This window comes from Aspergillus affinis (assembly GCF_023601865.1).
Source record: "Aspergillus affinis strain CMG 70 chromosome Unknown NODE_76_length_176809_cov_89_000192, whole genome shotgun sequence".
Taxonomy (NCBI): Eukaryota; Fungi; Ascomycota; class Eurotiomycetes; order Eurotiales; family Aspergillaceae; genus Aspergillus; species Aspergillus affinis.
In genome coordinates, this window is record NW_026515857.1 from 1 (window position 1) to 23,742 (window position 23,742).

A 23,742-nucleotide genomic window follows, 5' to 3' on the forward strand; every position below is an offset into this window, starting at 1 on the left:
CCTTCATTCAGTTGAAAACGATCCTATTCCTTAGTTGAATAAATCGCTTCTCGGTAGACCCACATATTTCTGCCACAGGGTGTCGCTGGATCGCTGCCCTATATTTATTTCCCGGCAGATCCTCAAGGGACTATCTCCTGACCTATCTCATCAAGCGGATATGGAACGTCGGGAACGAGCATTCAATGCCCCAATCCCGCGAAAAGCACAAACCCGTCGTGATAATTTAGCTAAGATGAATAGGGCGCTATACGGCCAGCAATTACCTCGACTGAGTGATGTTCAGTCTATGTCTGTCCTAGCTCAACGGAAGGCAACGTATTATCCAGCTATTATAGAGATCGCAGTAATCAGGGCTGCAGGATTCAACCGGCACACCCGTAAAGGGAAGAGCGAGATCTGCGTGATAACTCTCTAGCAGATTGAGGAGGTAATTGACAACCGTCTCGCGATACTTGATTCTCAAGAAGCTGTTGACTTACGGGAGAAGTTCCCAAGGAATACTATAATTATCTCAATATTTTTTCTAAAAAAGCTTCTGACCAGCTCCTACCGCTGCGTGAGAAGAACTACCGGCTGACTCTAGACCCGGAAACGTTACCGGTGGAGACTATTAGCAATAGACCTCTCTATAAGATGTTTATCGAGGAGCTGGAGGCAGCCAGACAGTACATCATAGAGAATCTTGACAAAGGGTTTATCGTCCCTAGTGGAGCACCGTTCGCGTCTCCAATCCTGATGGCCAACGATACTTTGTAGTATAACTGGCAGCGTAGTTTTACTCGGATTGTATAAGGATTGGCTAATTACTTGGAGCCATATATATATATATCGTACATATAAAAATGAAAATAATTTTCTAATTGCGAATAATCAAGGAATCCTGCGAATAATATTCGCAGTTTTTATTCGCAACCAAAAATCTTGCGAATAAATATTCGCTACGAATATTCGTAACAGCCCTACCCGTAGCCCCCCAACCACCCCCGATCCCCCATCCAGGTCCACGTTCCAGGACCAGCTCGAACGCATGGTCCATCGGTTCATGATCCGCGGTACACACGAACCCATGGAGACGTTGCTCGACTGACGCACGTACGGCTTAAAGATCCACTACCCACAATTCCAAAACTGGCAACACAAAAGCTCCCAACTGCACATGGATACAGCCTTGTCACAATCTGTAGGAATCAAAAAAGGGTCAATTCCGCCCACAGTCTTGCATAGATCGACAGTCCATCTCCCCCCAATCATCTTAGTTTCTCCAACTCCTCCAGTCATAAGCAGCAGTTCACTCCAGCATGCAGCTCCTTCGGTTTGTCTTGTCGAAATACGAGCAATTGCCAAATCGGCGAGTTTCCAATGACCTTCGCTGTTTTCCCAACACAAACCACATGACTGCCAGCTTGGTGTTTTCCACATTCCTGCATTCTTTCGTGATGCGGGATTCCCTACGCTCTCCCCTCCCCCCCCGATGCCAGATACCATCTCCTCTCTCTCACACAGTGTGACTGTGAGACTTACAGCGAACAATAATGTCGCTGACACGAACGCTATGGGACTCGTTTACCGGAGTTAGCCTCGCCCGGAGGCAGGACATCACCTTCATCCCAGGCCAATGCTACGATGACTGCAGTGCGTCTTTCCATCTCACCATACTAACACCAACCCCACCTACATATCTAGTGCACAATAACAGTACATATTTCTAACACCTCAATCACTCAATCAAGACGACACCGCCCTAGGGGTCCAACAAGACAGTAAAAATTCCTCCATCTGCGAAGCCAACTCGCCGTTCCAGCAAGCCCTCGGTCTCTGTCGGGAGTGTATCAACGCCTTTGCCAAAGACGATAACTCCACTAGCTGTGGCGACAACGGATGGGATTCAGTCCGGTCGACCTTCCAGCGGTTTTTGAATCTCTGCGAGGGGAGTACCAACACCACCGACGCCCAGAAGGTTGTGGAGCTTCTTTCGAGCAAGTCGGTGCTGGATTGTTCTTTGGCTCAGCTTACAGGGACGGGGACGGGGACGGAAACTACGACATCTGCCCTGACGACGACAACGACGAGTGAAAGCCCCGGTATGATCACTATTACGGCGATTCCGTCGAATTCTGCGAGTTCTAGCCTCAATGCAGAAGTCATAGCGCCGTCTGTGGTTGTGCCGGTGATGGTTGTTATTGCGGCTATAATTGCGGCGGCTCTGTTCATGCGGCGGCGAAGACGGCGACGACAGAAGCAGACGCCGGGAGATGATGCTGCTATTGACTCAGATAATAAGAGTGGGTTTTTTGGAAAGCTGGAGTTACCTGCTGATTCCTTTCGACCGGAGTTGGAGGGCGCGAACCCAGCTGAAATGCGCGTGGCGAATCCCGGGGTGATTGCAGAGTTGCCAGCGCGGGAGGTTGTTGGGAGTGAGTTAGATGCAAGAACATCTTGAGTAGGCATTTCTTAGTAGGTGTATGTATGTATGTCCAAATAGTAATATCTTTGACCAATGCTTCCATTCGTGTCGCTCCACTCCCTGCTGGTGGGGACACGGCCAGTAGTTCCTATTCCTCACAGCCCACAGTCAGAGTGGGTCACTAGGTCAGATCACTGGGGTCTTATGGAACAGAACATCGAGATAAGTCCGTATAACAAATGACATTCCCCAATAGCTAAATTAGATGATCGAAGGAAAGAACTTCGGACAGCCGGTTGTTACATCGCAAAAATGACAGGGTTGCTCACCTGATTCTCGAATCCCTAGACGCGTACCAGACTCATACATGGTGTCAAACTGAGGATAAAAGGAAGAGGATTTTAAACCCAGATTACCTAAACATTTTTTATTTGTCGGAAGTTGTCTGCTTGGGCGCTCTCACAGAAGGTTTTGGGGTGGGGAGATCTGCCATGTTTTGTGATTGGCACTACTTCCCAATGCAGAGTGCAGGGGCTGCAAAGAATGCTACGCCGCTACTTCATGCTTTTCCTTATTTGGACGGAAGTTCTACGTGCACACAACTTCCGTCCACATGTGGTATAGTGCCCTAAGTGAGGATTGTCAGTGGACAGGGCCGGCAAGCCGTGGCTTTTCCACTAATACTGCAGTATTTTCTATCGCTACCAGAGGATGAGGGGATACGAACATTGGCACACGCCAATTTCCAGGCGCTATACTTTAGTGCAGATTGACAAAACTGGATAATCCGATGGGATCGCCAGGTTGAGATAATTGTTGAGGGACGTTCATTTTAGTGCCTGCTGTAGCTATTGCTCGACGGAAGAGAGGATGTTGTCTAGATCGTCCGGGTGTTCGGGTTCATGACAAGTGGTAAAGGAGGGGCATCTACCCGAAGTAAGCACTAATATGCACCTAACTACTCGTAAAAGCTGACGGTCATTCATTAGCTCCTTGCCCTAAGCCCAGCTGCGAGAAGTCAGCTTCTAGCCCACTAGCTTGTCATTTGACCAATCATTCTGGCACTTCACTGGTCTTGTATGAGATGAGGGACCGTGGGCGGCAACTAGTGATGGCCGAATATCGAGTGCCTCAAGGATTTATCATCAGTCTAAGGATGATGCTTAGACCAGGAAACATTTTTGTCTGGTCCCATTCAAATACGTTCATTGGATGGAGAGGGTATTGGAGGAAATGTGGCGCCGCATAGTACATTGGCTCAGCGGGGTGAGTTGGTCTAATTTTCTGCTGCTCCATTCAGCGTTCTGTAGTCATCACACGGATGTCAGGATTCTCTTATTGTTTAGCCTACTGTAGTGGTCCTACACTTCTAGTCAGGCACAGAGGTTCTCGATATCTATCAAAAAATCCAAAACCCGTCAGCACTCGGTAGTCGGAGACATCAAGGGAACATTTCGGTAGTGTATTCAGCAATACCATGTGATTTGTACGCTTTGCTCCCTACATGCGCCAATTTTCCTCCGACAGACATTCGAAAAATTCTACACGCGATCGGCTAGACGTCCGCCTTATATGATAGGCTATCGCGGGAGCTAGTAGCACCGTTCAAGTCAGCCAATTTCAAAACCCCCAAAACAGAACTTCTATCGTTATCTATATATCCCTTGCCCGCCCATTACCGCTTCATGAGGACAAACTTTGAACTTCCCAAAACAGTGAGAGATCATCTTGATTAAGTGGTATCGCTTATGACATCTGGGTCTTCCGCTGCGCGTCGGAGGACATGTTTTATTTGCCCATAGATCCCTGTGTCACTGCTTTTTCTTCGCGACTCGTTAGGAAAATTTACCCGACGCAATCTGTTCACCCATGGCACCAGTGACCGGTAGTAGGGTGTAAAATACTTCCTTGCCGTTTGTTCGAAATCGGTTTCGTCATCCACGATCCCCTTTTTAGTGTTAGCTAGTTTTTGGTCGTCGTCATAGTTCCAACAGTCAAAGTCTGTCGGCCCAATATCTTTGCCTGGCCCGTCATAATGGATACATATCCAGAACAAGACCCAGAAGAAGGACTCCAAATCATGCCAAAAAGAATGCTTCTCTCCTAGTAGCAAACCTATAGCCATGAAGGCTCTTGTTCCAGTCTTGCCCCTTGCGCCAGATGCCTGATCTCTGTGTTCCCTGATAGCAAGGTCCAAATCGATCAGGAAAGCGGGCCAAGAACAGTTGAGCTCCTTTTCGTTGGTGATCAGGTTGCCGGTAGAGATATCCCCTTGTAGAACCCCCGCTTTCTTGTGTAGCGACACATAACCTATTCATAATCAATGACTGGTATTCGGGATTATGGAAAGTTATGGGGAGCCGCCTTCAACACACGCTTCCAGTGCATTCAGAAGAGCAACGCGGGAACTTGCTCTATAAATGGACTTGCCGTAATCCCGGACGCAAGCACGACGATGGACACGGTTTTTTAATAGTTGATCATCCCTGGGGACCGGTGAGCACGAGTGAGTTCTCTTACCTGGTGGTAGGGATGGCTCAGTATGACTGGATGACCTCTTCTGTCCGAGTTTAACCTTTCTCGTACTGCCTTGACGGGGAACGTCGCTAGGTTCAGAAACTTGAGAGGGAACTTGTCTCCAGTTAGAGGCTTTTGTCACATCAAGACCTTTGCGCACATTGCTGCATTCGTCATCCACGTTGCCTTGTGCTTTGACTGTCTGGTGATGAAAATACCGCGCCACGTTCACCACACCTTGTGTCCCGATATCTTGCAGTATCTCGCCTTCTTCTGCACGCTCCGGGTATTGCCACGAGTCCTTCACAATAATAGGGGTCTTGGCTTCGTCATCCAGATGAGCTTTCCAGCATGTAGTCGCCCTTCCAGCCACACAGGAGGACGGCTTTACAAGCCTTTCAAGAATCAAACGTTCTTCCCGTCCGTCGCGATGGATTGGAATAAACCTCTCTCCATTCTCTGACGAGATAATGCTGGGGTCAAAGCCGAGTTGCTCGTTATCCATCAGGAGGAACCCCAGAATCGCTGATATGAACCGAAGGGGTTCTGGATTAATGTCGAAAGACGATGATGCTGTGGCTCCGATACGGTCGAATTCCCAAAGGCGCATAACAGATCCACATAGGGTGAAACCTAGCACAGATCGGCGCGTATCTTGCGTATTGAAGATCTCCCTCACATATCGGCCTAAGTCATGCCACGTGTTTGAAGCCGTATCAAGGTCGGCTCTGCTTTTCAATTCTCTAGGAATAAGAACATGCGACTAGTGATATGAAGCCGCTGTCTTCTCTTCTTGGTTCTTGGCTATAGCAACATCTATTGTCAACCCTATGTGACCGCTAGTCACATAGGAGACCTTCCTATTCCGGACATCGGTATTGGTAACTACCGATCCCCGAGGATTATGCAGATTTTTCTGTTATTTCCATGGTTCAAAAGTTATGTCTTTCTAGCTGCCTTTTTAGGCTAGATTGCTTATTATTCTTCATGTATTTAAACCATCGTTTGCAGCTAGATTGAAAGAATCAGACCTTCATCATTCGATATTCCTAAGTGTACATTACTTGCAATTACGCCTAGGGAAACGGCCAACATCTATCTTCCGTCTCGCTGAGGATCCTTCTAAAGACTTGGAAGGACGGGCCATGATGGTTCGAGCTTTTACCTCAGACGTATGGTTAGAAGCAAGCTTCAGTATGTCCTCAAAAATGCGCGTGAGCCAGTTCAGAACATCCTTTTCTTGTGCATTCGGAGGCCAACCTTGCCAGCCGGCCTCGTGAAATAACGCATTATCCTCACATTTGCATTCCTGTAGGACGGCTGCCGTTATTGTCTGAAGGTCCTTGACGCCTTGAAAGAAAACCTCAAAGAAGTTGGGGACACCAATGAATATGGAGCCCAACTCTTGTCTTAGCACAGTATCCGTGTATTTCCGTTGCCCAGAGGAATTCACAAAGCTACTTGTTGTATGAGAGTATGGCGTTTGATCAGAGAAAGGTATGGGCTTAGGGGGAGGCGTGACTTCGACAACAGTTGCATATACTCTGTCCCAGACAACGTTGTCTGCTGCTTTATCCCAAATCTCTTTCAGCAGCGGACGGAACCGGTCGATGTCGAACATGTCTCAACTGATAACATAGTTGAGGCCGGAGAGATCATCCCTAAGGTTTCGACGACCGGTCGCGGAGGGCAGTTGACGGATGTCTGGAAATGCGCGCAAAGCCGATGTGAGGTCAAGGGCTAAATTTCGAAAATCTGTATGATTTGGATTAAGACAATTCACCCTAGTTGCGAGAACAGAGATGACTTACCTTGAAGCTCGAACTGACTTAATCCAATGATATCGCCAGGCCTAGATCCTCACAAGTTGTCTCGGAGCTTTCCCCGAAGTGACTCCAGCGTTCCTCCGATCGGTTGAACCTTGCTGATGTCGGGCTTCACAGAGCAGACCATTTGGCAGGTATTTCAAAATGATATTGTGGAAAAAATACCGCTGCACTAAAAAGGGTCAACCCTTAGTAGTAAGGGCTTATTTCTAGTGCATATCCGCGGCGACACACCCCCTCATCGCGCTGAGACTCGTAATCAGTATTAGGGCGATGTAAACTCATATCGCGGATCAAATGCCTTGTTCTCTGTGACTCGTGACTAATCGAAGTCCGTGCTAGTTAGCCATTCTCAAGGACTTCCCAATGAACCTGCTTTCCTCTTATAGCTAGTAAAGCGTCTCCCATGACTGGTGAGGGCCACGCCTATAACCGATAAGGGATAATTTTAGGCTCGTATAACATGTGTACGGTCTCCGATTCGAACGCGTGGGATTCTCGTGGGTGCAGATGTTCCGGGCTTCAGGATCGTCATAAAATGAGCGGAATTTGCATGATCTATATCGTCATAAATCATACAATTAATGTAGATCGGTTCGCATGTAAGGCGATGATATAAGCGGTTTAGTCATCTTCCACCCCCTCAGCGCCTGGCGTAGGCCATTATCTTCCTTCTTGAGCGAGAATGAGGTCTTCAATGTTGACGAGGTTCAACATTTTCACGAATTTGGCGTGTTGTTGCGCGGAAAGCGTCTTCGTGAGGCCATCGGCGATCATTTGATTAGTAGGGGTCCATTTGACGCGTAGATCACCTTGCTGAGCCTCCTGGCGGAGCCACGAGCGATGAATATCAACATGGCGTAGTTTAGAGCGGTGTTCAACGTCCTCATGGTTGACTAAACGGACGGTTTGCTGGTTATCGTAGGAAACGGTCATTTCATGTTGAGGATCGAATCCCATGGTGTTGAAAACTCTGCGCCACCAGTATACGGCCTTGGCTGCCTCGGATAGCGCAAGAAACTCTGCTTCAGTTGTAGAGGTTGTAACCGCGCGTTAGTTTCCTGATTTCCATTCAACGGGACCATTGTAGAGCTTCACGAGATATCCTGCCGAGCTGCGGCGGTCCGGTCGATCACCGTAGGCTGCATCTGAAGTGATTATTGCAACCTCCTGGTCTTCTCCCTTAGCGGAGAATTCGAGCGCGAAAAAGCGCGTGTTGTAGAGGTATTCGATAACTCGATCTGCAGCGCAAATGTAGTCCTGCGAGGGATTTTTGAGCGCTTCAGATAAGTGATTAATCATAAAGGCAATATCGGGTCCCGTGATCATCGCAGGATACTGTGCTGAGCCGATTTTCATCGAATATTCCTTCTTCTTTGATTCCGGCGCCTCGTCAGGGTTGGGATCGAGGTTGATCGTATTTGAATGAGGCATATTCGGTTGCCTCGCGTGTTCGTGAAAGTGAAATTTCACGGCAATATTCTCGAGATAGGTACCTTGACAGAGCCAAAGCTTTCTGCGAGATCTATCTCGAATGATTCTAACTCTTAGGAACTATCCCACTTCCCCCATATTCCGAAGCTCATATTCTTCCGCGAGAGCTTCCTTGAATCGCTTTGCGGCCTCTCGGGCCTCCGGAGTAGGCAAGTTGATCACGAGAATATCATCAACGTAGACTAGCACAATCATGTATTCATTCACGAAGAGGCATTGTTCTTCAGGCACGGGAATAAGACCAAATCTGAGCAGTGTAGTAGCGAGAGCTCGCTGCCAGAGGCGTAGAGATTTGCGCAATCCGTATAGCGCTTTTCTGAGTTTCCATATCTTTCCTTTTGTGTGGAATCCTTCTGGTGTTCTTGTGTATACGGCCTCATCGAGTAGTGCATTCAGGAAGGCATTTACGGCGTCTTTCTGGTCCGTATCGAGATCGAAAGCAGCGACGAGGGCCATGACGGCTCGGAATACCCTGGCTGACGCCGTTGCAGCAAAATTGTTAGCGATTGTGTCCTTCTCGAGATCTCCTCTGACGCAGATGCGGCCTTTCGCTTTTATGAAGTTGCCATTTTCATCGAATTTGTATGTAAATACCCATTTCAACGGAAGAACCTGCGAATCACGCGCTTCTTCTTGGTTAACTAGGGTGAAGCAGTCCTTTGTCTTGAGATTTCCTACTACTACCTGTGCAGCTCATAGGAATTCGTTCTTGAGCGGGTGGTGCAGTATTTCTGTATAGGAACTTGGTGGAGGAAGCTCGTTGCGGTACCAGCGTTTCCTCTCTCTTGCTGCGAGATCGAGGGCCATTGAAAAGGCATTTTCAACGATGTAGGGATCCTGAATGTAAGGTTCAAACATCGCGTAGGATTTGTATTCCTTCATGTCCTTCCGTGGCTGCCGTACGCGTCTTTCTTGCAAGATATTTTCTTCGCGAGCGCCGTCATCGGTAGGGCCTCTTCCTCTGCCTCGGCCACGTCTTCCGCCTCGTCCACCCCCTGATCTTGATGAGGAGGCCGAATCATGATCTTCTTGTAGCGCGGAATCGTGGTGTTGAGTAGTTGGAGGTACTGAAGAAATACGTATTTCTTCTTCAAAGATCGAGTTCTGAAGCGAATCTTCGAGCATTCGGGAGGCGGCTTCATCCTGCGGAGATTCTGCGGGTTCTTCAAGGGGTGGATCTTCAGGGAAATCCCCAGGAATGGCCTTGGAGTTGCCTCGGTCCCCTTGATCGTGAAGTTCAACGTGGGGTTCAGGAGTCGATTCAGGTGTTGGTAAGGTGCTTGGTTGTGCGAGATAATCAACATGATCAATGGTGGCCACCCCCTGACCTTCTGCAACCTTTCTACCACTTAAATTTTTCATGATTTCGCTATTTGAGGCGTCATTCGATCCGTGAGCGTTTCTTTCAATTCTCGGGACCTCTCCCTCTTCCATACGGTTAGGTTCCTCTTCTAGGAAGATCCCTTCGCCTCTTGGTAAGTCAAGCACCTCTGTAGGTGGCTCTGGTGACGTCTCGCTGATGAGGTCTTCAAGGAACGGTTGCGCGGGATCGTACATTCTCGTTTCGTCGAATTGCACGTCTCTTGCCTCTTCAATACGTTGTTTTCTCGGGTTCCATATATGCCAGATGTTTGAGGCGACATAGCCGAGGAGGATACCTTAATACGCGCGGGGAGCCATTTTATCGCTTTTCTGTTGCTCCTGCCTTGTGTAGGCAACGCAGCCGATTGTACGGAGGGCTGAGAGATCGGGCTTCTTTCCTGAGAGCTTCTCGAACGGCGTTTTCCATCCGAGCGCGGCAATAGGAGAGCGATTAGGAATATTCGCTGCTTCACCGATGACCCAGGGCCAGAGGTCCCAAGGCAATTTTGCTTCAATCATCATTTTCCTTGCCTTCAGGATAAGAATCGCGCCTGCTCGCTCTGCAGCGCCATTCTGATCAGGCGTATCGACCACGGAATACTCGTGAATGATTCCTTTGAGCGCTTCCTCCTCTTTGACCGCATTTCCGAGTGTTTGCTCACGGTCACTTTTGAAGAATTTGATTGTTGTTTTCGCAATATTCTGTATCTGCAGAATGTAGGTGTTGAAAGCACCTACGCAGCCGTTTTTCAACCGGTGCGAAAAGACGTTGTGAAAGCGTGTATTCTCGTCATAAAAATGCGAGATCCACTGATCTCCATTCAATGCAGGCTCCATTTGAATGAGGTCGAAATGCACGCGTTGGAGAGGTACTTGAGCCGTCATCATTGAGTACCTCGAAGTCTGCCTCGGAGCCTCCGAATATCTGCACACCTCGGATTTAAGATCCTCATGTTGTTTCGCTCGAAAATCATCAATCTTGACGCCTTGAGCAGCCTAAGGAAGATGGCGAAGCGCATCCCAATGAAGGTGAGCCATCCTGCGATGCCACAAATCCGTGTTTCCTTTCAGGATGTGAGGTCTCGCTGATCTGCGAGGATCCTGATCATTCCTGATCATTGCGAGGCCGTAGTAAGTGCTTCCTTTCTTCTCAATAATCTACAATCCCGACGAATGCTCCTCCACGTTGAACACGACCTTTCCATTTCGTGAAATCGTGTTGCGGGTCATACTGAAGTCATATCCTGCTCGCTTGATCTTCTGCGCGCCTAGGATGTTTGTATGGGGGCCTGGAACGAAGGCGACGTTTGTGAGGACAATTTCTTTATTACCTTTCTCTCCTCCGCAATTTGGCCGTATTCTGACCTTTCCAAAGCCTTGAATTTCAACAGTTGAATCACCCGCGTGGAGTTGACCACCTTTCGCTTGATCAAGCTCCCATTCTTGTCAAACACTATATGGACATCTTTTAACAAATGCGAAAATCCCATTCTCACTGTACATACCTTTGGTGTATTTCCAGATGAGAGCATCCAGAACTACGGTGTATTTACGATACACAGCATGTGTCTCTCGCTTACAGATAACGCCAGCTTCCATTATTTAAAGGGGCTGCTCTACTCTCAGCCTTATACAGATTACGCATCTAATTATTGTTGTTTGTGCTGCATTCAGCTCATCATAAATTCATTGAAATTCGTAGTACGTAGTAGTATTGTTTTGCGTCCAACGGACCAAGGTGCTCCGAGGGGGAGACCCGGCCTACGACCTCCCAGGGGGTACTAGGGACGTGTCTAAGCTCAAAATATGTATGTACAAAAATAGAGTAGTATTTCCAGAAGAAAATTTCGAGCTACATCGTATGCATAAAGCACGTTCGTAAGACCATGTCCCTCCGTACGGCCAAGATCCTGTGTCGTTGACGGATGACCCGAGTCGGGTGGTAGATATAGATTGTGCCAACGTCGGAATTTACCCGAGTCCTCAAGAATCCTTAACTAGTATCCTCAGGATAGCTAAGAACACTGACAATTGCTCGGGTGATGCTCTACCACTGATGGACATTCGTAGATCATCAAGTTTGGAGCATTAACTTCGAGGCATTATATCCTAGTCCTCTTGTCTTTAGTCGTTCCTTCAGGCCTATTAGTCTTACCCAAGCCCGATGAGCTAGTAAACAAGCTCAATTGACATGCGCTGAAATGTGAAGGGCGGGTCTCCAGGCGATAGGCACCTTTTCAGATGGTCCTGCAACTCCTCAAATTCCTCATCTCGCCTGGTGTTCTGTAAGGTGACTAGGAAGCGTGAATAGCCTTGGGGAGTCGGACCAACTGGACTGTACCAAGTTCCACTGCGGACACGCTCTTGGGCCTGAAGAAGGATATGATCGAGGATGTTCACAATCGGAGAATTGGCTACAAAGTCGGGTAAGTCAAACACAACAATGGTCTCATTCCAGATGGTGTCATCATATTGACTGTCGCTGTCGTGGTCGATGGCCACTTGAACGTCATCGATCGCTGTGTACTTACTTCTTCTCTTGCAAAACAGAGTGCAGAATGGTATCTTGAGCAGCGTTATAAATCGCATTGCTTCAACTGCTTTGTGTAGCTTGCGGTCGAAAACTGTGAGCTTTGCGGAAATGATAGCCTCTGTATGAGGAGGATTGGAAAGTGTGTTCTAATGAATTAAGGGGAATGAGCAGTTGTATATATATACTACCCTTTTGATCTTTCTTTGTACAATAGAACGAAGTATAATGTATTCATTCAGTTAACACAGCTCTTTGTATCGGTGTCCTTTGTTGCGGGCAGACGGCATAATATACTCCTTGAAGAAACAATGGAATGATTCGACGTAACAAGGACCATATTACGGAGTAAACTATGAGGTAGAACAAAGGTTAATCTGGTCTGGAATCCTTAGCATACCTGGGAATATGCCTGTACGTATAATATAGGATACCTTACGTGCTGCAGCGGGTAGTGAGAATGGCAAGACCTCATGTGCCGGCCTGCAGTTTTCCTCACACGGTTACCAAGAGGATCGCTTACTCCTCTCAGTTTTCCTTGGTTATGTATATTGCTGATCTTTGCATGGACGGCAGTAGTTTGCACATCACGCATCTGACACTCGGCCAATGATGATGCCTCTTGGCGCACTCTTGGCTTAGCTCCTTTGGGCATGTGTACATTCAGCATTCTATATTAGTTATCCAAATCCACTGATATTCCAATAGTCTCACTTATCTTGCATATAAATGTCAAACATGCAGACATGTTGCCGGTTAGGGCTTCTCCCGCGTCCATGACCAACGGACAAACATGGGAAATAGATGAAAACGAAGCGACGACTTGAACCCAAGAGATGCACTTTTATTCAATTCTCATAAATACGTATATCTATCAAGGATGCAATTTACACCCGACACATGGTGCTGGCGGTTCCTCGCTCGAATAAACATCCGGCCTTTGCTTCCCTGTCACGTTCAAGTATCCCACCCCTCCCTTATCTAGTCGGAATATAGCGTGATCAACAAGGGTATATGTTCCTGGCACAATCATTTGCAAATCTGTTATCGTCGCACCACCTGGAGGGACTGACACGGTCGACAGGATATCGGCTGGCGGGCTGACCACTCCACCATCGCGATACACCTTTCGGAAATGGCTTCCGATCACATGGAACGAGCTCGTAAGGTTAGGACCGGCATTTCCGAAAAATAGTCGGACAGTCTCGCCGGTCTTCGCAGTTAACGGGTTCTTCGTAAGGGATGAGTCGCTTCCGTTGAAAACAACCACGTTCGGTTCTTCGCGCATGGCGTTCGGGTAAGAGAATCCAACCGTGTTGATGGGACGGCCGTCATCTCCAATCTCGGGTGGCTCGTGATAGAACTCGCTTTGAAGGACGTAGTATTCCTTGTCGACAGGGGGTAGATCCTTCTCGGGCTGGACATAGATCAGTCCGTACATGCCCTCGGCAATGTGAACCGGTACCGGATTCGCAGCGCAATGGTACACGAACAGCCCCGGACTAACGAGCCGGAACCTTGCTTTTTTGATGCCATCTGACTCCGTCGTTGTCAGGGCTGCGCCGCCGCCGGGCCCCGTGAAAGCGTGGGAGTCAATGTTGTGTTGTCGACCACTTTCGTCTTTGTTGAAGAATGTGAGCTCTACGAAATCACCGACTCGGGCGCGAATGAACGGCCCCGGGACTGTATCGTTGAATGTCCATCCCTCGTACTTGTATTGACTAGTCAGCTGGAATGTCTTCTCCGTAGTTGTCAGGTCGACTTCGAGGCGGACGGGGTGGTCGCGGATGATCGGCGGCGGGACGGTAGGAGCGGAAGTGAGAACGGCTTTTTCTACTGGGAGCTGCGAAATCTGCTCTTCAGACATTTCGGCTGGAAAAGGATACAGCTCATCGGAGCTGGTCTGGTTTCCCGCCTGAATGGTCGCTGGAACAGCCTTGTGACGCCGACTGTAGAGAATTGACCCAATACCGAGCGCCGTAAGGCCGACTAGAATGGCGACATGGTTCCCACAATTGGTCTCGGCGGACTTGCCCGTCTCGGTGGATACTCTTCTAGGCGTGAACGGCGATGGGTGGAAAGAGGAACGCCATGGTCTGGTTTTACCGGCCGATGCGGCCAGTCGAAGCGAGGTCCGTATCTGCGGACGGAAAACCACCGAGGTACTCATCGTGAAGACAACTCTCGACGGTACTAACGATGGGTTCAACTAGGGGCTTTAGATGTAGACCTGTTCGGAATGAGAGGCAAAACTCGTATAGATGATGTCACCACTGCGTCGGTGGCCGCAGCATTGGTATTGTTCACGAACATTCATACTTCACCCTGGCCTGACCAGCCTTATATACAGGGCCGGGGGACTCTGAACTCTGGGTGGTGTTATGCATGTTTGCCGTGGAATGCAGCCAAGCGTCCCCCTTGCGCGCATGAGATCAGATTGATTGCCTCACCGCTACCAGTCCACCCACTCGAGTCGACATATCAGTCTCACAACCCCACAGCACGGCATGCAGATACATTCCTCGGTACTGCATACACCATGAGGTCATTCACCGAATTGGATCTTTAGCAGGTTTTTCGAAGTGCCATTGAGTGTGTTAGAGTGGTTGAGAGCGGATATCTGATGATAAGTAGCGATTCATGGTTTGGCACAGTTGTTGGGTTGAAAGTCGGAAGCTGAGGCTTGAAGTTGGGGCCGAATGCAACTGAAGTCCTACCGCTACTCGGTCCCTTGCTGCTAGTCAGCTACAGATCTTCTCTGTCTAGAGCCGTCGCCAGCACCAATACAAGACACGAGCAACTATAGACGAGGCATGCCCCAAACCAAACCCAATCGGGCTTAGTCGCGTAACTGCCAAGACCCGCCCAGGCCTGCCAAGAATCCCCATTGCCGTCGGCCTGTCCCACGCCTGCACAACCTCTTACCCTCGTTCGCGCTCTGTGCGATTGTGGGACTATGATCGACTCGTAATATCACCACCTCGGTCCCTATGTCACGTGTGATTTGGCCAGAGTTTTGGACAAGCCAAAAGGTAGACCGCGGCAATTGCGGTTGCATGTCTTCTTGAAGCTTGTTAAGGCTCATCGGCAATTGCCAGTTCTGTTCTCATTTGAAGCTTGGCCACAGAAGACATACTATTTCCGGTATACCTCTCCTTTAGTGTGAGCTGCACATCCTCTCATCTTATTATGGATGATCCATTGAATACTAGAAATATTGTCATGGCCATGTGTGCAACAGGATCCTTGGGTGACACGTTCAATGCCCTTGGGCACGATCCATGCAGCCTCAAATCCCCTTGTATACATCAAACTACCATGGAAATACCCCGTCTTTATGAACAATTCTACCCACGTCGGCATCACGCTCTCCTTGGACAATTCTCAGTGCCGTGTTTCCTGCCACCTCCGCATCCCCGGCCTTGCCCCATCCGCTCCGCGCTTCCTCGCTGCTACCCCGGAGGTTCGACCGTACGAACCCAGGACACATCATGAAGATCTTCAATGGGAGGCCTTGATCCTGCACCTCGACCCACTCTTGCAGGGCGACCATATTCAGGGCCGACTTGCTCGACCGGTAGGCCTCTCCCTTCTTTAGCCCGCGGTATGTCACCGAGTTCGGGTCCGCCGCGAGGGTAAGGGATCCGACTCCGCTTGTTACGTAGATGGAGTAGGCGTTGGGGGATTTTGAAAGAAGAGGGCGAAATGTCTCGGAGACAATGGTCGGCCCGATAACGTTCGTTTCGAGACAAAGTCGCATCCGTCGGGCTGTGTTGTCAACGGCGCTGAGTCCGCTGACGCCGGCATTGTTGATCAGCACGTCGAGTCTACCGAACCGTTGTTCAACGGTTGATGCGGCTTCGGAAACAGTTTCATGGTCTGTCACGTCGAGCCGCAAAGTCGATAGAGAGTTCTTGATGGCAGGTTCCTGCTCGATCTCTGACTTGGCTGCGTTGGCGTTGTCCAGTGAACGACAGGCCATGATGATATGGAAGTTGCCGGGTGCACGGGCAAAGACTTTGCTCGTTGCATAGCCAACACCGGAGTTGGCTCCTGTAAATATGTCAGAAAGGTTGTCTCGAACAAGAACAAACAGGACATACCAGTAATGAGGACGATTCTTTGGGCCATGGCACAAATGGTACGGTATTTTTTTCGAGAGAGTGAGATGAAATATTCTGAATTGGAACGAAGAGCTTTGCTGCTTGCCAGCAATCAAATCTGAGGAGGCTGTCCTTTATATACAAGAACTCTGTCACATTGATCTGGAATATCCGGTCGGAGTTAATCCCATTGATCGCTGAACGGATTTAATCACGCAGTACATATTTCCGAATTAGGACATACCCGCGAGGATTCTGAACTACAAAAATTGAAAGCATTTTGGGTACGCCTGTCTCTAAGTGACCAGGACTAACAGGCAAAGGTCTAGTCTGTTCCAAATATGCCTAACTCTCCCCACAGCCCTCCGTATCGAGGAGATAGGAGTTAGGCAGGAGTTAAACCGCTCCCACCGAGACGAAGTTGTGTACGTCTGGGGCAGGTCCACCACGCTAGTCCGCACCGGGCGAAACCCGCGAGAAGTTGCGAGGCAATTCTGAATCGCCTCATTGTTGGTTCTTGTCGGATTTATAATGCAATCTCGAGATAATCAAGTCTGATAAAGTGGTTGGGGCTAGTAATTGTATAAATAGGCCCCTTGACTCCCGCAATCTATTATCACTTTCACCATCGTCCTCATAATTCGCTTTGCATCCTAATTTGAAAACGTCGCATTCATACTACCGAGACCAAATCGACTATGTCTTCTGAAGTCCAACCCATCACACTCTGGGGCAAATCGGGCCCCAACCCCCTCAAAGTCGAGATCCTTATTCGAGAACTGGGCGTCGCATACACAGTCAACCCTATCCCGTTCTCCGATATCAAGAAACCAGAATATCTAGCCGTGAACCCGAACGGCCGACTTCCTTCTATCCAGGACCCGAATACGGGGCTCACGCTTTGGGAGTCTGGCGCGATTATTGAATACCTCATCGAAAAGTACGACAAAGAACATCGCCTGAGCTTCCAGCCTGGGACGCCAGAGTTCTACCACGCCAAGCAGTGGCTGTACTTTCAAACAACTGGCCAAGGGCCGTACTATGGGCAGATGACTTGGTTCAAGAAGTTCCACCCGGAGAAGGTGCCCAGTGCTGTGGAGAGGTATGCCGGCGAGATCAAACGCGTGATGGGTGTGCTGGAAAGTCATCTGCAGAAGCAGAAGGAGGAATTCGGCGAGGAAAGAATTTGGTTGGTGGGAGGAAAGCTGTCGTTTGCGGACCTGGCCTTTATCCCGTGGCAGAGGATGGCGGGGATGTTCTTGAGCAAGGAGGAGCTTGATGATGAGCAGTTTCCGCTTGTCAAGGGGTGGGTGAAGAGAATGGTGGACAGGGATGTGGTGAAGAAGACGTTGCAGGAGAACAACTTTTAGGCCCCCCCCTCCAGTGTTTGTGTGAAAACATCCTGTATCTGCATAAGCCTTAGAGTTCAAACCATTTCTCTGTCTCTGCACACTCAAAAACCCCGACTCCGACTACTCTTCCTATTCGGGCGACTGTCGATCTGAACCATGATCGCTGCTCTGGTTTTAGACGGCTGATGCCTGATGCCATGGTCAGAGGCCACGCGATTAGTGTAGCGTTGTAAGGCTTGATATCTTCCGTATTTAATGAGATGCTATGTGGGGGTGGGGATGTAAGCTTAAACCGCTCCAAAGCGAATGGCACCGTCGAGGCCAGGTCATTGGCGAAGCTGTCTAGGCACGAGAAACTGTCCGACCTTTGGTTGGATACTCCCTCCGTCGGAACATAGGTTGGACCAAGACTAATGCGTACGTTTTCAACAAGCATCTTGGTGGCGTAGTACTTGGCCCACACCCCTGCGTAGGTGGAGCTAGTATAGCTGTAGACGGTGGGGGAATAGAAGTCTTGGGGACTGAGACCAAATTGGTCAGACAGGTTGTGGCGGCGGAAGTCCCATCTCTTGGGAAATGCAGACATCCACTCATCCAGCGCCTGGTGTAGTGCTGAAGTCTCGACCAGAACATCCTCCGTAGACGTCGCGTCTTGCGCAAGCTGCCGGAGCTCCAGTATGCGTACTATGATCTGGTCGTAGGCCAGCCCCAAACCACATTCACCGAACTCACTACCATCCCGCATCCAATCGGGTAATGTTCGAGTTCTCAGTAGCGCAGAGCGAGTCATGCCACGTCTAGTATGTTTAATGACATCACTTGGCGGATGACTAGAACGGAATCTCTCCTTCCACATTTTCAAAATTGCGGCCGCGCCATCATGGTGAGAAAAGCTGGGGAGATCCGAGGTAACGCGACTCTCGGGAGCCGACGTGACCGGGTGATGCACGAGATCTTCATATCGGCTCATGAAGAAGATAGTTAAGAGACAGACATCGACAGTACCCGAATCAAGAGACTGAATGGCTGGCTGCACCTTTCGCAAAACCTGCTCGTAGGCCTTGAACGCCTGCACCTCTGCCTCGGCATGCCGATGCGTCCTTGCAAAGGTGCCAAGGGCCATTGCTGAGACGGCCGTATCAAGCAACTGCGATGAGGCAAACAATTCTCGACCGGTCATATAATCGTCGGCCAGAGTCCGGATGAAGTCCGGCGTCTCTCTCGGTGCTTGTAGAAATTTTTGAAAATAGAATGCCATCGCTTGCGCTTTGACGTCGCCCGAGCCATCGCGGTGACTTGACGGGTTACGACTGGACCGAGGTCCCCTGGGTCGCTTGACCTTCCCATCAGCAAAGGGGTTTTCGCTGTGTATGAAGGACAAAGATTGTGCGTCCCTCAGGCCATAGCATTCTCGACGAGATTTGATGCAGCGTTGGCAAATGGGAAGGGTTCCGTCACACTGCGCCCTACGGTGGTTAGCAGTGCAGCGGGAGACCAGGCCGTGGATTTACTTCCAGACCTTGATCCGCCGAGACTTGCAGGTCTGACAGCCAGCACTCGGGAAGGGCATTGTGGTTTGCCTGGGCGGAGGGTGATTGATTGTTGAGCTCCGGCAGCAGCGATGGAGACGCCGACCGACACGGAAAGGCCGGCCTTAGGCATATCGCCAGCTTCTCTCGATCGGGACTAGCGGGGAATGTCTAGTCACGTGACAGCCTCGTCCAAAGAGGGATGTTTTCGCCTCTTCTACAACAATCAATCAAGGCAAACCCCACTCCTTTTTGAGTGGTCAGCAGTGAATTTGTTGGACTCCTGGGGAATGTCTTTCTATCTTGATCTTGACAGTTAAAGATGAGAATTTCCCAAAGGACCTGTTACTCCCATCCGCCAGACGTGGATCAACCGAATGCCGACCGGTCGCAGAATGTCTCCCAGCGTTCACCACGCTCATTTGCTGCGTCGTATCGCAGTGTGACGCGATGGGATGTCTAGTTCCACCGAGCCGGCAACTCCCCGCATCACTGGAGGAAGTGTTGGATCGTCGGCCCCTAAAGGTGGCGCAGTCTGGGCAAAACACGCTGGAATGTCGTCACTTGCTTTGTTGGCTCGTTGGATGCAACTCATTCTGTGAAGGCTCCTGATATCGTTCAAAGAAGGAGCCAGATTCATGTGAAGCCTCTTTTATCATTACCACCACGCCATGAATATTCCCGGGTCTTGGGATAGTTCGGATGGAGATGCTGGGTCCGGCTCCCCAAGCAGAGCGACACATACGTATGTTCTTGTACTCGCCCTGTTCGATTGAGAAAATATCTAAACGTTAATTCGATTACCTAGACAATACTTATCACCTGATAGCCACCATGGTGATCGAGTGCGATCTCCCGACTCAGGTCAAGTTGACCTTTCAGATGAAAGCCAGACTCAGGCTGGTGTGACAGGTAACCCTCTTCGAACATCCCTGCAGTCAGTGTATCGCAGCGAATACTTCACTGACACTATCCATAGATGATGGGCGAGTCGATATTTTTCTCGACGAAAAGGCAAATCGATTGGCAAAACTCTTGGTTCCGGCTGCCCAGCCCCAACAGCTTGTAGAGAGACCACCGGCCTCGCAATCCCAGCAAGACGAGGTGACCGCCATCTCATTAAACGTTGTGATTCAAGTTGTCGGATCGAGGGGAGATGTGCAGCCCTTCGTCGCGCTGGGCAAAGTACTCCGCGATCGGCATGGGCATCGCGTTCGGGTTGCGACGCATGCCAAGTTTCAAGCGTTAGTTGAGTCCAACGGACTGGGATTCTTCAGTATTGGTGGGGATCCAGAGCAATTAATGGCATTCATGGTGAAGAACCCAAGTCTGGTGCCGGACCTGAGCGTCGCCAATGTGACCGACATCCGGCGGAGGAGAAGGGAGATGGGACTTATCTTAGATGGGTGTTGGAGGTCCTGCTTTGAGCCGGGAGATGGTCTAGAAGCCATGGAAAGTGACAGCGACACCTCAGGTGAAGCAAGCATACGTCCATTCATAGCCGACGCCATCATCGCCAATCCACCGAGCTTTGCACATATTCATTGTGCCGAGAAGCTGGGTGTCCCTCTCCATATCATGTTCACGTTCGTTTACCCGTGTTGTCCCGTTTCTGTGATACCTCTGACATATGCAGAATGCCATGGTCTCCAACTTCGTCTTTCGCGCATCCACTGGCCAACATCCGTTCCTCCGACATCAGTTCCTCAACCTCCAACTTCGTCAGTTACTCTCTAGTGGAAATGATCACTTGGCAAGGGCTTGGCGACGTGGTCAACAACTTCCGCGAGTACACCTTGGGTCTAGGACCGCTGTCTACACTGAGCGCTACTGGGTTACTATCTCGGCTAAAAGTTCCCCAGACGTATTGTTGGTCTCCGGCACTTATCCCCAAACCTACAGATTGGGCCGATCACATATCCATAACCGGGTTCTGCTTTCTAGCAGCGGGAGACTCGTATGAGCCTGAGCCCGGATTGAAGGCTTTCCTCGAAGCTGGACCCATGCCCATATACATTGGATTTGGAAGTATTGTGGTTGACGACCCGGTAGGTATGACCAGGTTGCTATTTGAGGCTGTAGCATGGACTGGTCAACGAGCTATCATTTCAAAAGGATGGGGTGGTCTAGGCGATGACAGTATTGTCGATGTACCTCATGGCATTTACTTACTGGGAAATTGTCCGCATGACTGGCTTTTCCAAAGAGTCTCATGTGTCGTTCACCATGGCGGTGCTGGTACAACTGCGGCGGGGATTGCTTTAGGGAAGCCGACGGTAATCATACCGTTCTTTGGAGATCAGCAATTCTGGGGAGAGATGGTTGCCAAAGCTGGGGCTGGTCCCAGTCCTATTAATCATAAAACACTAACAGCAGAAAACCTCGCCAATGCCATATCTACAGCTCTTCGCCCGGATGTCCGACAACGTGCTCAGGAGCTCGGGCGCTTGGTCAACGAGGAGAATGGAGACCAAGCAACGGCGGAGTCATTCCAGGGCCGTCTTGATATGAAAAACTTACGGTGCAGTATGTTTCCATCAGAGAAAGCCGTGTGGAAGGTCAAGAAGAGTCCGTTCCAATTGAGCGCGACGGCTGCTATGGTCCTCGCGCACCAGGGATTAATTGACCTGGGCCATCTGCGACCGTGAGTTTTATGTTTACTGACTGGTCAACTACCATGCTAACCAATATAGAGTTCGGACACAAGAGTACCAGACTACGGGTGATCCGATCGATCCATTGACAGGAGGAGCAACTGCGTTGATAGGTTCAATAGGGAGTATTGGAGTCGCTATTGTCGACATGCCGCGGCAGGTGGTCAAGTCAATCGTCGAACCAGACAGGTCGAGTAAAAGCTCCAAAATGGCACCGAGGCGAAATGCGACACTCTCTTTATCGTCCTCCAGCTCCGACAGGGCGAGCTTCACCAACGATCCCGGAGAGGGAAATACAGAGTCTGTGGATAGAGGTGCCGATTACCAAGGACAGGGATCTCAAGCAAGTTTCACGAACATCCGTGATCCAGCAGATCTTGTAGTCGACGACCCACGACAAGAAGGGGTCGAAAGACTGCGTGGCGGCAGGAAATCCTCAAGCAAGGTATTTCTTCTTTCTCAATAAATTGCATTCCAAGCCTCTAACCACTCGAAATAATAAGACATTCAAGTATGGGCTGTTCAAAGAGATGTCGGGGAATGACGACATCGCAGCGCACCATTCCAAAGCCTCGGAGGCAATTTATAGACAAGCCCCAGAACCCCGGGACTCAGTCTTCTCTGATGCTGCCAGGGGCGCAGGAAAAGGTATGGGTCGCATTCTCGGGAGAGGATTTCGTAGCCCTTTGGACTTCACCATGGGTATATCTAAGGGATTTCGGAATATTCCCAAGGCATATGGAGATACCACTACGCGCGAGGTGGACCGAATAACTGGGTTCCATAGTGGAATAAGAACTGCCAGCAAGGTTTGTAATCTCAGCTTTGTCCCGTGGACCCTTGCCAGACTAACGGCCCATATTCTTAGGAACTCGGTCTGGGTTTCTACGATGGTATTACCGGGATCATCACACAGCCGATTCGGGGCCTGAAACAGGAGGGAGTTAGCGGCTTTGTGAAAGGGGTAGGCAGGGGAATTGGTGGTGTTGTGTTCAAGCCAGGCGCCGGTAATTAGCCCACTGAGATTTGCCCCTGTGCTATGCATTAGTTTCCATTGCAGTTTGCTAATATACCCAATCAGCAATATGGGCCATCCCAGCATACACCTTCCAGGGTGTCTATGAGGAAGTGCAGAAATACTTCGGCAGTGGACTATCGAGCTACATAGCCACTACACGGTATATGGAGGGTAAGCTAGGGGCAGACAAGCTTACCGAAGATCAGCGCAACGAGATAGTCGACCGATGGCTGGGTCGCGAGCAAAGAGAACATGATCTTATTGAGTGGTGGCGGGCTTCACAAAGGCGGCGCCGGGAAAGAATGTCTCGAGGGCATTCTGTCTCAACGTCGTCCTCGACTGATCTGAACCCAGGCATTCCTGCACGGACATATTCAGAGCCACGCGGGAAAAGTGAAGATAACGGTCCTGTTGAGATAATGGGCCGACCTGTTGGAACGGAAAGGGACCGAATCCTCACGCCGGAGTTGGATAGCACGCCTGTTTTGTCGGGGCCATCGATTCACGATGGGCGTGTAGACACAAATGACTTGAGCACTCAGAATGTTTCGTCTGTGGAGTATCCCGTCGAACATGCCGGACTATCCTCAAGACCACAGGAGGCTCTACGGAACTATGATTTGGAGGAACTGAAATCACCAGCTCCAACTTACCATGAGTTCGATCATCGAGCATATGAACAAAACGTTCCAAGCCAAGATGGAGAGCCCGATCTCACTTCGGAGGACGAGCAGATTAGAAAGGCTCTGGCGCTTTCTCTGGAATCGGAAACCGAGCGTCAAACGCAGCTAGAGCAAAGCCAGAGAGAAGAGGATATTGTGATGGAGTACATTAAAAAGACCAGTCTGGCAGAGGCTAAGATGAAGCAGAGAATGAACTCTGATAGTTAGCTAGCTATGTTCCGGCAGAATATGAGAGATCATTAATGTAATATTCACAGTAGTCTAGAT

The 23,742-nt window shown here is 49.7% G+C and overlaps 8 protein-coding genes across 8 annotated transcripts; 3 read left to right on the forward strand and 5 right to left on the reverse strand.

The window, feature by feature from the left end:
* Nucleotides 1–1,535: 1,535 nt before the first annotated feature.
* Nucleotides 1,536–2,443, forward strand: KD926_010047 (uncharacterized protein; the record flags this gene model as incomplete). The annotated part of the gene is made up of 2 exons (XM_053102554.1): nucleotides 1,536–1,635; nucleotides 1,734–2,443. The coding sequence occupies 2 exons, from the start codon at nucleotides 1,536–1,538 to the stop codon at nucleotides 2,441–2,443; spliced, it is 810 nt and encodes a 269-aa protein (XP_052953928.1).
* Nucleotides 2,444–4,139: 1,696 nt separating this feature from the next.
* KD926_010048 (protein kinase family protein) lies at nucleotides 4,140–6,545 on the reverse strand (the record flags this gene model as incomplete). Its single annotated transcript, XM_053102555.1, has 3 exons — nucleotides 4,140–4,717; nucleotides 4,928–5,611; nucleotides 6,011–6,545. 3 exons carry the CDS (start codon nucleotides 6,543–6,545, stop codon nucleotides 4,140–4,142), a joined length of 1,797 nt encoding a protein of 598 aa, XP_052953929.1.
* An 868-nt stretch (nucleotides 6,546–7,413) lies between these two features.
* On the reverse strand, nucleotides 7,414–8,184 carry KD926_010049 (Ty1/Copia family ribonuclease HI; the record flags this gene model as incomplete). The annotated part of the gene is made up of 2 exons (XM_053102556.1): nucleotides 7,414–7,775; nucleotides 7,833–8,184. 2 exons carry the CDS (start codon nucleotides 8,182–8,184, stop codon nucleotides 7,414–7,416), a joined length of 714 nt encoding a protein of 237 aa, XP_052953930.1.
* A 120-nt stretch (nucleotides 8,185–8,304) lies between these two features.
* Nucleotides 8,305–9,801, reverse strand: KD926_010050 (uncharacterized protein; the record flags this gene model as incomplete). The annotated part of the gene is made up of 2 exons (XM_053102557.1): nucleotides 8,305–8,885; nucleotides 8,988–9,801. The coding sequence occupies 2 exons, from the start codon at nucleotides 9,799–9,801 to the stop codon at nucleotides 8,305–8,307; spliced, it is 1,395 nt and encodes a 464-aa protein (XP_052953931.1).
* A 102-nt stretch (nucleotides 9,802–9,903) lies between these two features.
* KD926_010051 (uncharacterized protein) lies at nucleotides 9,904–11,205 on the reverse strand (the record flags this gene model as incomplete). Its single annotated transcript, XM_053102558.1, has 3 exons — nucleotides 9,904–10,602; nucleotides 10,938–11,059; nucleotides 11,112–11,205. 3 exons carry the CDS (start codon nucleotides 11,203–11,205, stop codon nucleotides 9,904–9,906), a joined length of 915 nt encoding a protein of 304 aa, XP_052953932.1.
* A 5,732-nt stretch (nucleotides 11,206–16,937) lies between these two features.
* On the forward strand, nucleotides 16,938–17,609 carry KD926_010053 (glutathione S-transferase family protein; the record flags this gene model as incomplete). Its single annotated transcript, XM_053102560.1, has 1 exon — nucleotides 16,938–17,609. The coding sequence occupies one exon, from the start codon at nucleotides 16,938–16,940 to the stop codon at nucleotides 17,607–17,609; it is 672 nt and encodes a 223-aa protein (XP_052953933.1).
* Nucleotides 17,610–17,658: 49 nt separating this feature from the next.
* KD926_010054 (Zn(II)2Cys6 transcription factor domain-containing protein) lies at nucleotides 17,659–19,253 on the reverse strand (the record flags this gene model as incomplete). The annotated part of the gene is made up of 2 exons (XM_053102561.1): nucleotides 17,659–19,057; nucleotides 19,111–19,253. 2 exons carry the CDS (start codon nucleotides 19,251–19,253, stop codon nucleotides 17,659–17,661), a joined length of 1,542 nt encoding a protein of 513 aa, XP_052953934.1.
* Nucleotides 19,254–19,791: 538 nt separating this feature from the next.
* KD926_010055 (glycosyltransferase) lies at nucleotides 19,792–23,682 on the forward strand (the record flags this gene model as incomplete). The annotated part of the gene is made up of 8 exons (XM_053102562.1): nucleotides 19,792–19,865; nucleotides 19,929–20,032; nucleotides 20,100–20,706; nucleotides 20,757–21,764; nucleotides 21,814–22,219; nucleotides 22,278–22,583; nucleotides 22,643–22,781; nucleotides 22,856–23,682. 8 exons carry the CDS (start codon nucleotides 19,792–19,794, stop codon nucleotides 23,680–23,682), a joined length of 3,471 nt encoding a protein of 1,156 aa, XP_052953935.1.
* Between the last annotated feature and the right edge of the window lie 60 nt (nucleotides 23,683–23,742).